We start from the raw sequence: 15,131 nt of genomic DNA on the forward strand, positions 1-15,131 counted from the left end.
CCACCAGCCACTCCTCGGAAGGAAGGTTGGGCAATCCTACTTCCGTAGTGATACTGCCTCAGAAACCCAAGGAGGGGTCGCTATGAGTCGGGGTCGACTCGACGGCACATAACAACAACAACAACATACCAAATGTTGGTGAGGATGTGAAGCAACTGGTACTCTGACAGACTGCTAGTAGCTATGTAAAATAGTACAACATCTTCGGGAAACAATTTGACAAACATAAACATAGCATACAACCCCATCATTTCACCTATGTATTTACTTAAGAGAAATGAATGACTTGTACACAATTGTTTCTAGTAGCTTTATTCATAATAGTCTAAAATTAGAAACACACAAATATGAACTGGTAAATAAAATGTGATATATCCATATAACAGAATACTAATTAGTAATAAAAAAAAAGGCATGAATCACTGATGTACACAAAATAGATGAATTTCCAAATAAGTATGCTGAAAAAAATGAAAAGAAGTATACATATTATATGATGCCCCACCTCCAAAAAAACAAACTCACTGCTGTCGAGTTGATTCCAAGTCACAGCGATTCAGTTTGGGTTTCCAAGGTATTAAATCTTTTCAGAAGTAGATTGTCCAGTCTTCCTTCGCAGAGTGGTTGGTGGATTTGAATCCCCAACCATCTGGTTAGCAGTCAAATGTCTTAGGCACTGTGCCACCAGAGCTCCTTTTTTATATGATTCCACTTATCCAAAATTCTAAAACATGCAAACTATAATCTGTAGTGACAAAACAGACCAATGGCTGCCTGAAGATGAGAGGAGTGGCCAGAGGGATTACAAAAGAACACAGGGAAACCTTTGGGGAAGTGGATATGTTCATGATCTTGACTGTACTGGTTTCATGTCAAAGTTTACCAAATTGTACACTTAATTAAAAAAAAAAATCATTTCTCCTTTTTACTCTCATTCTGAGTATATGGTGCTGTTTTCCAGAGATTAAATGACACATGATGCAGCTCTTTCCCAGTCCTTAGTTAAAGCTAATGGAATGTGTGCTCATCTTTTGTTTCATTTTCCAATATGGCAAATTATTTATAACCAGAGGTGTGCTAGTAGCACAGGACTCTGCTCATAAGAGCCAACTGTGTGCATCTGTTCCTCTCCTTGTGGAGAGATGTCTTGTAGATAACTTGAACTTGGCCATACTGGAAGTATTATACATGAAAATGGCAAACGCTACTACAAATAAGGATGACTTCTTGGATAGCTGTTAAACATTTAGCAATCCATCATTAACTGTAACCTACATAAACAAAAGCTCTTTGGAGTCCTTAATTTTTAACAGCACAACAGGATTCTGACACTAAAAAGTTTAAGAACTGCTAAAGTAGAGGATTGATAGTAAGGCTAAAACTGTGTCTTTATCTATGGAGCTAGAAAATGTTGCTAGGGAGAAAAGTAGAAAGAAAAAGGTAAGGCTGTCAGACACTCACCCCTAACCAGAAAATCTTTTGTGGGGATTCATACTTGGCTGCCTTCCCCAAATGCCACCACTGCCATTCTTCCATGGGTTCATTGTTGACACAGTTTCCCCTCAAGACCACGAAATACTGGGGTTGAATCATTAGTTCCTTCTTCAATCTGCAGAGTCCAAAGGGTTGCTAGGAAGGGTAGGGCTGCCACTTCTGCCGGCCAACACCAAGGACCCATCATCTTGGTTCCCATTGTTAACTCATGGCCAAAAAATGAAACTTTGTAAGTACTGCTTGGACAAGAGTAGCACCAGAACAAGGTTTCCAGATACTGGGTTCTAACTTCATCAAATAGGGTGAAAGATTCATGACATAAATATATCTATCTGTATTGGCTGAATCAACCACCACAATACCAAGATCTGGTACTTTTACCAACTGTTTTGAGGTAACTAGTTTGATAGTTTTAAGAGCTGCCCTCCTCCCTTCTGGCTCTTCAATGCCTGCCTGACACTTCATAAGTGATCCATATAATTTTAACTATTTAATATGTGCTGAAATTCTTATCAATATAGCCATGGTAGCACAGTGGCTAAGCACTCAGCTGCTAAAAGAAAGGTTGGGAGTTTGAACCCACCAGCCGAACTCCACGGGACATGTGGTAGGCTACTCCCACAAAGATTATATCCTTAGAAACACTATGGGGAAGCTATCCTCTTTCCTATAGGGTAGCTATGAGTTGCAATCAATTCAATGGCACTGGATTTTGGCTTTGATACTCCATCATCTCAACAGAAAGCTCCCAGGCAGGGAAAAGATAGAAATAAAAAGAGGGGAAGTCTTCATTAAAAAATTCTGTATGAGTTAATTATGTTGCGGAATCACATTCTCTTGTTTTATGACATGTTGGAAACCAAACTTCAGAGGTTTTTTGCCTCTACTGTGTAGAGGTCTGATCGCTTCTGGCTAAAAATGGGGATTTGCTGGCGTATTTCAGCCAGCTTCTTCAGATCTGCAAAGTCAGGAAAGTGCAAAATTAGATGCAAATCATCACTAACCAAGATTTCTTCCCCAAACAGTGTGAAAATCTCCAGAGTCTGGGCAAGTAACTCATAATACAGGCTTTGTCTAGAAGTATAGGTAGCCTAGCACTGGGGCTCAAGAGTCATTTCAACCCAAACCAAGAAAACTCAAGGTGAACTATAACCCTCTCCACTTGGCCAGAGGACTAGACTCTAGAATATTCTGGAGAATGAATGAGGAGGGACATGAAGGAGCCCCATCAAATGACAGGAACTCTGGAGCCATGGACACTGGCCTCAGTGCAATGGGGACACCAAAGACCTAAACCGTACTGGGGTGCTTCTTACCTATGTCTGAATACACAATTGTTTCTTCGGTGCCAGCTTTGGCTAGGACCTCACCCCTGAAAAAGATTCAGCAACGAGTGAGCAGCATCACTGGTGTTTATTGATATTCAAAATCTGTTTTTCCTCTCTATCTCACAGGGCAAAGGGGAAAGAATCAGACATTTAAAACTATAAGGTAGATGTATGTACCTGCTGTACCACTCTTAACTAGCTGGGACCCTGCTGCAAGTCATTTAGTATCTCCATTTCCCAATCTATCATGTGGAAAGAACAGCTCTTTGAGAATTTAGGGAGGAAATTATGAGTTCATCTTGTAAACCTGAAACTGCTAGGAGCCGTATGAGATGATAATAAGCATCCTGGACTAGAGCTGCTTATAACCGACAGGAAGCTGGATCCTATCCCCACTAGAGTACATCCCAGGGAAATCCCCTTATGAGGTTAGTGTGGACCTCCTTTCCACCTCCAGGGCTGCTACCCCACCCTGGGAATGATGAGGGTGGGCTGGACAGGGCTCAGATCTGCTGGGATCTCTGGCCTTTTGCCTTCAATCCCTGGATTCCTAAGTAAATTGGTTTCAGTTTAAGAATTGAGGAGGAGACATCAACCTGAGTGTTCTGGGTAGAAGGAGTAAAGAACAAAAACTGGGCACGAGCCCTACATTAGGAATACTCCATAAAACCAGAGAACGGCTGATCTGCAAGTTGATTCCCAGTGCTTAGTCATTTGGCCCAGAGTAGGGTTCAAATACGTATGTGGTGAAATGATATCTCTCCAAAGCATAAAACACACAAAGTAGTCTGATATAACGAGCCATCTGACATGGTAACTAGTGTACTTTACCAGTCATGAATAGATATTTCACACAAATGAGTTACAAACACCATCACCATCATTAATGACATTTAAAGTAATTCTTTTCTTTTTTTTTGTTTTTCCTGGCATTCAAAGACTAACTTATCATCAACCACAGGCACCCATTCCAACATCAGTGTAAGTCAGAGGGCTCCCAAAATGCTAAAGATGGACTTCTGAAAAGGAACAAATAAGGTAAATCTTATACAACTATAAGGAGCTCTGATGGCACTGTGATAAGCATTGGGCTGCGAACCAAAAGGTCCAGCCACTCCATGGGAGGCCTTGGAAACCCTATAGGGCAGGTCTACATTGTCCTATAGGGTCACTATGAATTGGAATCAATTTGATGGTAGGTTTTCTTTTTGGATACAACTACTGAGTGTTAGGGGAGCTCTGGTAGCATAGTGGCTAAGACACTTGCCTGCTAACCAGATGGCTAGCAGTTCAAACCCACCAGCCACTCCTTGGAAGGAAGGTTGGGCAATCCCACTTCCGTAGTGATACTGCCTCGGAAACCCAAGGAGGGGTCGCTATGAGTCGGGTTTGACTCAACGGCACATAACAACAACAACACTGAATGTTAGAAGCAGCCAGCTGGTCACTAACAGAATTCATCAGGCGAAATAACCAGGGTGGCTCAAAAGGCAGAGGCCAGGATGCCTATCACTAACATTTGGACAGAGAAAATTGGATTGAGTCTAAGAAAATTTTCAAGCCAACTTAATCCCTGCACTCTTCCAATACCCACTAAACCCTAATGTCCAGGGGGATCACTGAGATTCCTCACTAGTCATACCTTCTAGGGTCTTCCCCTTTCACATACAATAAAGTCAGATGAGAGAACCTTCAGGGACCCCAAAGTGGTATTTAACACTGTGTTATGGTACTGATACACTGTGTGTGCTGACACAATGTATGAGAAGTTTAAAAATTACTAGTTCCTGTCAAGCCAATTCTGCCTTGTGGTGACCCCATGGACATCAGAGTAGAACCGTGCCCCTTAGAGCTTCAACAACCAATTTTCCAGAGCCATATCGCCAGGCCTTTCTTCTGAGGTACCTCTGGGTGTACTTGAACCTCTAACCTTCTGGTTGCAGCCAAGCATGTGAACTGTTTGCACCCCCCTGGGACTCTCCCATCTATGTCAACTGTACAAATGCAGATCATAATACATGTATGTAATTGTATGTGAATCTGAGAAGACTCATATGGTTTCAGAATATTAAAGTGCCTTACCCTTTCAAGGGGGACAAGTTTTAGTTTCCCTTCATCAAACCCCTTCTGCTAATCATTATGTGGGGAGCAGAGTCCACACTCTGGAACTCATTCTTGCCCTAGGACCAGTCACTCAGCTTAAACATTAACCAAAAGCCGAGGGTTTGGGAAGCCTCTCTGACCAAAACCATCCGTCTGTCACTGCTGCCTTGTTTCCCCTATATGACACACATCAGACTGACAGTGAAAGCCGCTTACAAATTGAGAAGGGGCAGAGGCCAAGCACTCAATCAGGAGAGCAGGACAACTGTGTTGTCACATGGTTTTCAAATGGAAGAGTTAAGAGCCTTTCTCACAAAGAGAAGTAGAAAACTGCCAGGACATGTGGGGAGATGGGAGTCAGGGGATGGGGGGAGGGCTGGTCAGGGATCAGACAACCCACCTGGTCATATGCTGTCTCTCTCAAGTGCCTAGGGAACCTGGTCTCAATTAGCTACTCACCAGGGATTCACAACAGTGCTGTGTCCCCAGGCAACGTAGGAGGCTTTGTCATCCCGGGCAGGAGATGCTGTGGCCACATACACCTGGTTATCAACAGCCCTGTAGTCAACAGGCAGAAAAAAGGTAAATACACATTAGACATTTTTCAACCCCAAGTGTACAGGTCCTTCTTTTAGGGGGAAAAAAAAAAGTGCAGGATGGACTGGCTCAGATTTGGAGGGAAACCATCAAAGTCATAAAATCCTGTGCCTTCAAACAATATCTTCTGCATAAGCTAGTTGTTTTTGACCAGGGGCAATTTTGTCCAGCAAAGAACATTTGGCAGTATCTGGAGACCTTTTTGATTGTCACAACTAGGAGGCTGCTACTGGCATCTAGTGAGTAGAGGGCAGGGATGCTGATAAACACCCTACAATAAACAGGACAGCCCCTACAACAGAGAAGTACACAGCCCAAGATGTCAACAGTGCCACTATTCAGAAACCCTCAGACAAGCCAACCTGTAACAGAAGAGCCGTGCTTCTCTGGTTACGTGAAGTCAGGTGGACAGAGAGAACAGATTAGCCAGGCAGGGACAAAACACCTTGCAGGGCCACATGTCACCACCATGCCAATGAAGAAATCCCCTCAACTCAATGAAGAAACCCCCTCAACTCAAATTAGACCCGAACTGTAGGGAGCAGCCCAGGTAAACCAACCAACCTCACTGGGAGCACGCTAGGCCCAATTCACAGGTGCCTGCCAGGTCATCCCAGTATCTCTCAAACTTTTCTTGCTTTTGACAAAACTGCATTTATTAGTACTCATGGAATCACATTCCTCTCCCCATTGTCCACCCCATAGTCAGCCAACCACCTCTACTTTTCCCTCCAGAATAAATTGCCATAATCTCAAGAAGTCAGAATAGTGACCACTCTGGGAAAAGAGGAGGGAATTGACTGGGAGGGGGCAAAAGGGAGCATCCTGGGGAGAATGTAAATGTCCTGTCTGTTGATCTGAGGGGTAGGTGAAGACACACTTGAAAATTTACTAAGCTGTATAGTTAAAATTAATATACTTTTCTTTAAGTACATGATACTTCAATTTTTCTTTTTATAAAAAGCTATTTTAAATGAAGAAAACCATCATCTCTGACCACCATTTCATGGTCTGTGGAGGGTCTTAATTCTAGCGCTGCTATAACAGAAATGCCATAAGCAGGTGGCTTTAACAAATAGAAAGTTACGGTCTCACTGTTTAGGAGGCTAGAATTCCAAACTCAGAGGACTGGCTCTAGGAGAAGACTTTCTGTCAGTTCTGGGGAAGGGTGTTTGTCTTTCAACTTCTGTGAGCTCAGCGTCACTTGGAGATCTCCATGTGTCTTGGCATCCGTCTTCCCCTCAGTCTAAGACGTTCTTAGTGCAGCGACCCTGGGTCCAAAGGATGCACTTCACTCACAGCTCTTCTTTCTTGGTGATAGTCAGGATCCTCATTCTCTGCTTACTATTCCCTCCTTTCACCTCTTATAAAATAAAAGGTGATGCAGACCACACCCAGGAAAACTCCCCTCATGCAGGATCAGGGCTGTGACTTGAGAAAGAGCAGTGACTTAAGTAAGTATGATGCATCCCAACCTACTTCTGCCTCATGAATATAAAAAACATTATCCAGTTATCTTCAATCTTATCTAGTCCTGCCTCATTAACCACAGGCACAAGTTAGCATTTACAACACATCACAAAATGGAGGATAATCACACAATACTGAGAACCATGGCCTAGCCAAATTGACATATACTTTGGGGGCACACACTTCATCCATCACACAGAGAGATTTACACATACACATAGACACAGTCACACTCCTTTTCTTTTCCACATTACTTCCACTTCTGCTATCTGCTCTTCATCATCTCTCCATCTTAAGAGTGCTGAGGGAACAGCTATGGTGATATGATACCAAAGGTACTTGTTCCATGCCCTGGATTTACAGGTTTAGAAGAAAAAAAGCATATGATTTGTTGGCAAAACAGCCCTAAGGTTAGTAGAATGGTGTAAAGAATGGGGTAGGATAAACATCCTAATCTGAATAGCACACAGAGTTCTGGGTAGAGGCCACAAATTTTCCCCTAGGGCTGTCAGGCTAAAATAACCCCTTTCTGAGCTGAGCAAGTAAGCTCCATGGAATTCAATTTCTCCGTAAAAGTTGCTAGAAATGTCTCAGAGACACCAGTCCATATCTAATCATAGAAAATGAAACCATGGCCCACTCGATGCACTGAATGATCCTGGAAATGCAAAAACCACAGCCCCAAATCCATGAGGTTAGTGTTGTGGCTTCTGAGGAGAAGGTGCACTAGAGTAGAAGCAGCGGATTCATTCTTTCTAACTGCATTGGTGGGGGGGATGGCATCCTAAGTCAAGGGCAGCATTCCATATTGGGAAGGCTGGTACTTCCACCAAACCGGAGATTTCTCCTCAAAGAGAAGACACTGAAATATTGGAAGATATGGTTCCTTTCTTACCTCCCTCGCTGAAGCAACTCCCAGTGCGCTGGTCCAGTGGTCAAATTAAAAGCAGCAGGATATACCAACAGCTGGCAGCCTTGGAGAGAAAAAGACCAAACAACAGTGGATGCAAGTGAATACTCAAGCTCCGTTGTCTCTCCCTTTGTTCCTTACCCAGTTAAGAATAAACTCAAACTTTCCCAAGCATAAAAAGTGTTAGCCAAGTCAGACAGTGTCAGCAGCTTTAAGATATGGTACTTGAAATCTGTTAGACACACACATAAAACACATACAGACATCCAAGAAAAGTGGAATCAACTACAGAAGTCACAACACATGACTCTGCTTGAATCTTTGCTTTAAAAAAGTAGAGCGGAACTCTCATTAAAATCTCTCAGCACCATATGGTCAGCTCCGGGTGGAAAAGGACCATGGTTCTATTTTTGTTTTCACTTGAAATTAGGGACAAAGTAGGTGCTCTAATGCTTACGGATGAGACTCAGCAGAGACCCTCAGCCCCGGATCCCGTGTTCCTCTACCTCTTCTGACCAGGCAGTGACACTGTCTGTACCCATTTCTTTTTTTTAAGTGAGAGCTGAATCGGAAGTAGCCTCAACAGTCTAGCAGGATGCTAGTATTTGCTGTGTACCATATGAGGAGCTTTCTAAGTTCTTTCTCCTTAGTCCTCTAACATTCCTATGAAGAAACTAAGAGAACCACTGATTTACCCTAAGTTATTGTGCCAATTAAGGAGAAGAGTTGGAACCAGAACTCAGAGCTTCTGATTTGGCTAGTGCTCTGTCAGGACACCAAGTTACCTTTGCTTGTCTGGACCACATTTCTCTTGCTACCCAAGGTCTGGGGCTACTAAGCAGTGAAATCCATGAGCAAACAGACCAGTTCTTCATTTCTACTGGGCTCCAAGTCACTCTTTCCAATCAAAGAGCCAGAAGGGCTCCAAGGGTAGTGTAAACATGGCTCTTTAATACAGTGTGTTAAATCACAACTCCCCAAAACACTATCATCCATATGTAGCAAAATCAATGTGGGGGCAGAAGGGTTATATGTGAGGAGATTAAGAACCCTCCCCCAGCCTTTTTAACTAAGGGCTCTCTTCACCCCACACAGACCAGCCTAGAACCAAACTTGCATGCACCTTTGTAACACAACCGTGGTGCCTCCTCACCTCTCTGTGCATAGATTTGTGCAAGCTCTGCAAAGCGGATGTCATAGCAGATGCCCAGGCCCACTCTGCAGTAAGCTGTTTTTCAAACAGAAAAGACACAAATAAAAAGTTAAACTCCTGCAGCATGGTGTAGTAGGGTAAAGCCTCCATGACTTAATGATCACAAATACTTGATCACCATAAATTAACACAACACTCATGGTTGGTGATAATATGTAAGTTCACTCAAGCTTGATTTTACTCTATAAAGACATCATTTATGCCAGCAGAGTAGAGATAAGAACTTCATTCTAATCAAATGCTTATCTAAGCAGGAAGTGCTCAATCTTGGCCTAACAGATACACCTGGGAAGCTATCATATTAATAAAAGAAGGCTGTGACCAATGGCAGGGCAAAATCATGTCAAACCCTTATTCTCTATTCAGCCTGACCTTTCTAAATAGGTGGCCATTCTCTATTTTTCTCACTTCTGGTCTTTCAGTCAGGTTGTATAAAAAAACTGGGGAGAAACTTAAGAGAAAAAGAAAGGAATACATGATCCTCTTTTACTGGACTGCTAAAAGAAGCAAACTTATCTGGTACGTACGAGTATCAAATGTGGAGAAACTATCACCAGGACTCAGTGTTTTAGATTCTTGAAATGTAATTTTCCCAGGAACATCAATGTCAAACAGATGGATCTGCATCACAAATAATTGACTTGGTTACCTCTTTTCAAGTGGGGCACACAGCAGTAATAAGAGATATCTTCTTACTGGCAGACATGGGGGTGACGGTGACGCTCTAAGCCAACTGTACAAACAGCACCCCCAACTTCCCCACAATCCACCACACAATCTGGCTGATATAAAAATGAAATCTACTACAGGAAACTGGAAAAAGGATGCTGTAGGTTTTATAATGCCTCTTTTCTAGGTGATGTGCAAATCAATGTCCAGGATTATCATGGCAAGTATTGAATATGCTGCTTTTTCACTCAGTACAAATGCTATCAAGTGCTAGATGAAGACTTCTCAGGATCTAAAAAGTGTTCTGAGTTAATGTCACAAACTGACAAGTAGGCAGGAAGGTGGAGAGTGGGTGAGAACTAAAAACAGGTAAAAATGTACAAACTAGATCTAGCAATGTATAGAAAGAAAAATATATCACTTTCAAGTTGAATTTTTTCAAGGAAACCACATGTGGTTTAACATTATAAAATCCATGTAATTCACACTAGCAAAGTAAAGGAGAAAAACCTTATAAACATCTTAAGAGATGCAAAATGAGCATTTGGTAAACTTCTAAATCCATTCATGATTTTAAAAACACAAGACCAAAAAACTCTTGTAGGAAGTAAAGTTCCTTATCTGATAAAGAGTATCTGTGGGAAAAAAACAAACAAACAAAAAAAAAACATACAACAAACATCAAAATTAATGGTGAAATATTGAATAAACTTCCCTCTGAGATTGAGAACAAGACACGTACACCTGCCAGTCAACGTCTGTACTTCTAAAGAGAGCAATGAGGTACAAGAAAGGAAAAATAATGTAAAAGGACTGGAAAGAAAAAAAATTAAAACTGTTATTATTCTGAGGTCATATAATTATATACCTAGAAACTCTAAAATATTCTACCAAGTAATTACTAGAATTAATGAGTGAGTTTAGCAAGGTCATATTATACAAGGTTGTTATTTTTAAAATGAATTCTTCTACATACTAGCAAAGGAGCTCTGGTAGCACAGTGCCTAAAGTATCTGACTGCTAACTAGAAGGTTAGTGGTTCAAACACACCAGCCACTCCATGGAAGCAAGACTGGGCAATCTACTTCTGTAAAGATTTACCATCTCGGAAACCCAATGGGTAGCTATGAATCAGAATCAACTTGATGGCAGGGGATTTGGTTTTATATACTAACAAAATGAAAGAGCATCAAACTATACCATTTAGGAATAAATCAAACAAAAGATATATAAGACTACATTTAAAAAACTAAGAGAAATTAAATAAAGTCTAAATCAGTAGAGGGATAGATATCACACTCACAGACTGGAAAACAATACTGAAAAACTGCTTCAAAGAATAAAGAAAAAAGAATCCCAATGTGGATTCTTTATTCAGTAATGTCAGAGAAGCTCCTATCAGACTAAGTCTCTGAAAGAGAATTATTCCATAGATAATTCTACACAAAACAAAAAACACAACTACTTAAAAGCACTGGAGAGTGAACACAAGCAGGCAAAAACTGAATTTAACAGGTGGAAAAAGGGAATAGTTCTGGGTAAGCTTTCCTTTTGCTTATGGTTTTTAGTTTGAGGGCAGGTTCTAGTTGGTGCTATCAGTGGTGGAGAAAACTACTCACAATCTTATTAGCTTGTAGAACTAGTTTCATAGGAACTGAGAAATAAGGGAGGAAATCCTAAAAAGGAGAAAGTTAAAGAGGGAGGGCCCTAAATTCTAGATATAAAATCTGCCCAAATTTCTGGCTAACCACTGAATTAAATGAGTGGGGCAGACTCCAAGCCACCTAGGCAAGGTTAAGCAAATCAACAGAACAGTTAAAGCTGCCACTCATCTCACAAAGGAGATAGATTTTGGTGTTTTACTAAAATGAAGTATATTCACTGATAAAAAATTTTAAAAGTCAATACTTTTTGGAGAAGTATAATAGAATCTAGAATACCTATAACATAAATCTAATACACAATCCACAATTACTGGACATTATGGATGGATGTCCAGTAATAAAAAATTTAGTAACACATAAAAAACAGGGAAATTTGACTTCCCCAGAACTCCAAAGAAAAGGCAATCCATGAATACCTCACCATGACCTAGATGTGATAGTTACCATGCAAAGAATTTACAGCAGCTATTGAAATTAAGCTTAAAGGTGCTATTATTTTATTTATTTTTTTAAAAAAGCTCCTAATGAATTAACAAAAGTATTAATATACAAGTATTAGAGTCCCATAGGAGGAGGGAATGGGACAAAAAAAAATCTAAAAAAAAAAGTATCCAAAAAGTTCCCAAATGTGATTTGAAAGACTTAAGTTTACAGATCCAAGAAGCAGGAAAAATACAAAGAAAACCACACCTAGATATATCAGAGTAAAATACTGAGAACCAAAGCTACTGACAAAATCTTGAAAGCAGGCATAGAAAATCAACAAATTACATAAAGGTGAACAATGATACAAATTACCACTGACTTATTAGCAGGAAAACAAAAGAGGAGAGCTAGAAGCAATTAATTGCTGTTGAAATTGCTAGGGAAAAAACAAAACTATCAAACCAGAATTCTGTATCTAGGAAAAACTATCTTTCAAGAATGAAGGCAAAATAGAGATATACTCTTAAACAGAAACTAAAGAGAACTCATAGCTAGTTAATCCCCAGTATGTTGTTGTTATGTGCTGTTGAGTCGGACCCAACTCATAGCAACCCCTCCTTGGGCTTCTGAGACGGTTATCACTACGGAAGTAGATTGCCCCATCTTCCTTCTGAGGAGTGGCTAGTGGGTTTGAACTGCCAGCCTTCTGGTTAGCAGTCAAGTGCCTTAGGCACTAAGCTACCAGAGCTCCAATCCCCAGTATAAGAAGTGCAAAAGAGGTCTTTCTGTCTAAAGGGAAAGACCAGACAGAAACTAAGATCTTCAGGAAAAAAAAAAAAAACCACCAAAACCAATAAATATTTGAGTTAATATCACACTACATTTTTCTCTAAATTTCTTTAAATACATAAAAGCACTACCACAGAATCATTTCTGACTCACAGTGACCTACAGAATTTCCAAGGCAGTAAATCTTTACAGAAGTAGACTGCCTCATCTTCCTCCCACAGAGCAGCTGGTGGGTTTGAAGCACTGACATTTTGCAACTGTCTAAACCACTATACCACCAGAGCTCCTTACTGAGCCACAGAGCTCCTTATATATGGCTACTTAAATTAAAAATTGCTTTGTGGAATTTATAATGTATGTAAATGTAGTATGTATAACAACTATAGTATATAGAATGGGAGGAGGACAGAAAACAGACCTATACAATTGCAAGGTTCTTACATTTTACATGAAGTGGTACAATATTTGTTCTAAGTAGACTATAACAAGTCAAGAATGCATAGTATAATCCCTAGGGCAACAACTAAAAGAATAACACAATAAAGTACGAAAAAGCCAACAGATAAATTACAAAGGAATTCTAAAAAATATTCCATTAACCCAAAAGAATGAAGAAAAAGAGAAAAAAATAGTAAAATGTCTATAGAACCAAGTCCCACAATTATCATTAATTACATTAAATATAAATGGACTTACAACTCCAATGAAATGGCAGAGATTATCAAAATTAATAAATAACCAAGACCCAACTATATGTGTCTACAAGAGAACCATTTTAAATATAAAGACAAAAAGTGGTTGAAAATAAAAGATTAGAAAAAGATGTACCACGCAAATAGTAAGAGAAGCCTGGAGTGGCTACAGTAATATCAGATATAAAATAGATTTTGAGACAAAATGTATTACAAGAAATAAAAAGAAACATTTCCTAATGACATAAGGATCAAGTCATCAGGAAAACCTGACAAGCTTAAATGTATATACATTTAACACTGCAAAAATGCCAACTCTGACCTAATTGATCTATAAATGCTCAATGCAATCCTAATCAAAATTCCTGTAGGTTTTTCCTTCACAGAAGGAAAAGTTAAAATTTATACAAAAATACCAATAATCAAGAATAGTCTCTTCTCCTGGACAGAGAGGGAGGAAAAATATGCAACAAAATTTAAAAACAAAAAAATGACCACCAGAGTTACTGGTCCGATAGAGGCTGGTGGAATCCCTGAGACTATGGCCCAGGTTGTCCTTCGGGCCTGGAACTGGACTCACTTCTGTGGATTAGCTTTCAGACAAATAGTAGAAAGACCTACAAGGAGAATACCTACCCCAGAGAGACACATCCCCTAGATCAACCATCCATAAGACATCAGAGGGGCATCATTTGCACACAGGGAAAGCTAAACAACAGGAATGCATAAATAAGAAGGGCACAAGCAGGGATAGTCACAGGGAGGACATGGGAGGAGAGCTCTTTATGGTTGGGGATTGTAATTGGGCCATGAAACCAAATGTGCATGAACTACTGTGTGTAAAACTAATCTGCTTTGTAAATATGCACCCACATCACAATAAAAAATTGAAAAAAAAAAAAAAAAGTCCTCTCTTCCAATCAACCAAATATCTGCCATGTGTGTGCAGTATGATGAGAGGGACTAGGGGACTTCATAGCCAATTCTCTAGAGCAACAAGACTTGCCAAATTCCCCACTTACCTTTCTGTGTTTTACCAGTAAATTTCCTTCAGGCCCAAACACGACACTTGTGTTATATAATTTCCCAGCATCTGCTTCAGGAATGGAGCCTTTCATTGGGAGAAATACACAGGCACATTAAACACTTTGAATAAAACAATTTTTTTTATTAAGTTGATAAAGGTTTCACAAATTGTCACTTGAATCCAACAATAAAATTTACTGTCTTTCATGGGTTAATCATGTTTTTTTTTTCCCTTGAATATAATTTTTCAGAGATAAACTCCAGAGTATAGGCAAAATATAATTACACCTAATGCCAAAGATGGGTTTAAAAAATAACCAAATAGGTCCTGAAATTCAGCCTTGCTCTTGGGCAACACTTAATCTGTAACATCAGAGCAAAATGGAGGAATACCTTGTTGCTTAAATTAAGTATACCAGGTCCTACAAAAGAACTGTATCTCAAAAGCCCTCAAGATAGGGATGTTAGCCTAAGTCTCTCCATCACTGAATGTAGTTCCTGCAGTTCTATTTCTGTGCTTCTTGCTCTGCCTTCATTTCTCAACTTCTGGGTGGTACAAATAATTAATATGCTTAGCTACTAACTGAAACGTTGGAAGTTCAAGTCTACCCAGTGGCACCTTGGAAGAAAAGCCTGGTTATCTACTTCTGAAAAATCACTGAAAATCCTATGAAGCACAGTTCAACTCTGACACACATAGGGCCACCATGACTCAAAACTGACTTGACAGCAACTGGTTTTTTTTTTTTT

General features: G+C 40.1%; 1 protein-coding gene across 1 annotated transcript in view; it reads right to left on the reverse strand.

Annotated features, from left to right (window-relative positions):
• Window positions 1-2,360: 2,360 nt before the first annotated feature.
• Window positions 2,361-15,131, reverse strand: part of NIT2 (nitrilase family member 2) — a 26,642-nt gene continuing 13,871 nt past the window's right edge. The window contains exons 5-11 of the mRNA XM_042781645.1: window positions 14,378-14,466; window positions 9,643-9,736; window positions 9,056-9,130; window positions 7,888-7,966; window positions 5,385-5,483; window positions 2,811-2,866; window positions 2,361-2,452 (exon numbers count right to left, since the gene is read on the reverse strand). Coding sequence (XP_042637579.1) covers window positions 2,361-2,452; window positions 2,811-2,866; window positions 5,385-5,483; window positions 7,888-7,966; window positions 9,056-9,130; window positions 9,643-9,736; window positions 14,378-14,466 — 584 coding nt within the window. The remainder of the gene's footprint in view (window positions 2,453-2,810; window positions 2,867-5,384; window positions 5,484-7,887; window positions 7,967-9,055; window positions 9,131-9,642; window positions 9,737-14,377; window positions 14,467-15,131) is intronic.

This window comes from Orycteropus afer, unplaced genomic scaffold (assembly GCF_000298275.1).
Source record: "Orycteropus afer afer isolate SDZICR_OR568_19922 unplaced genomic scaffold, OryAfe1.0 scaffold00143, whole genome shotgun sequence".
Classification (NCBI taxonomy): Eukaryota; Metazoa; Chordata; class Mammalia; order Tubulidentata; family Orycteropodidae; genus Orycteropus; species Orycteropus afer.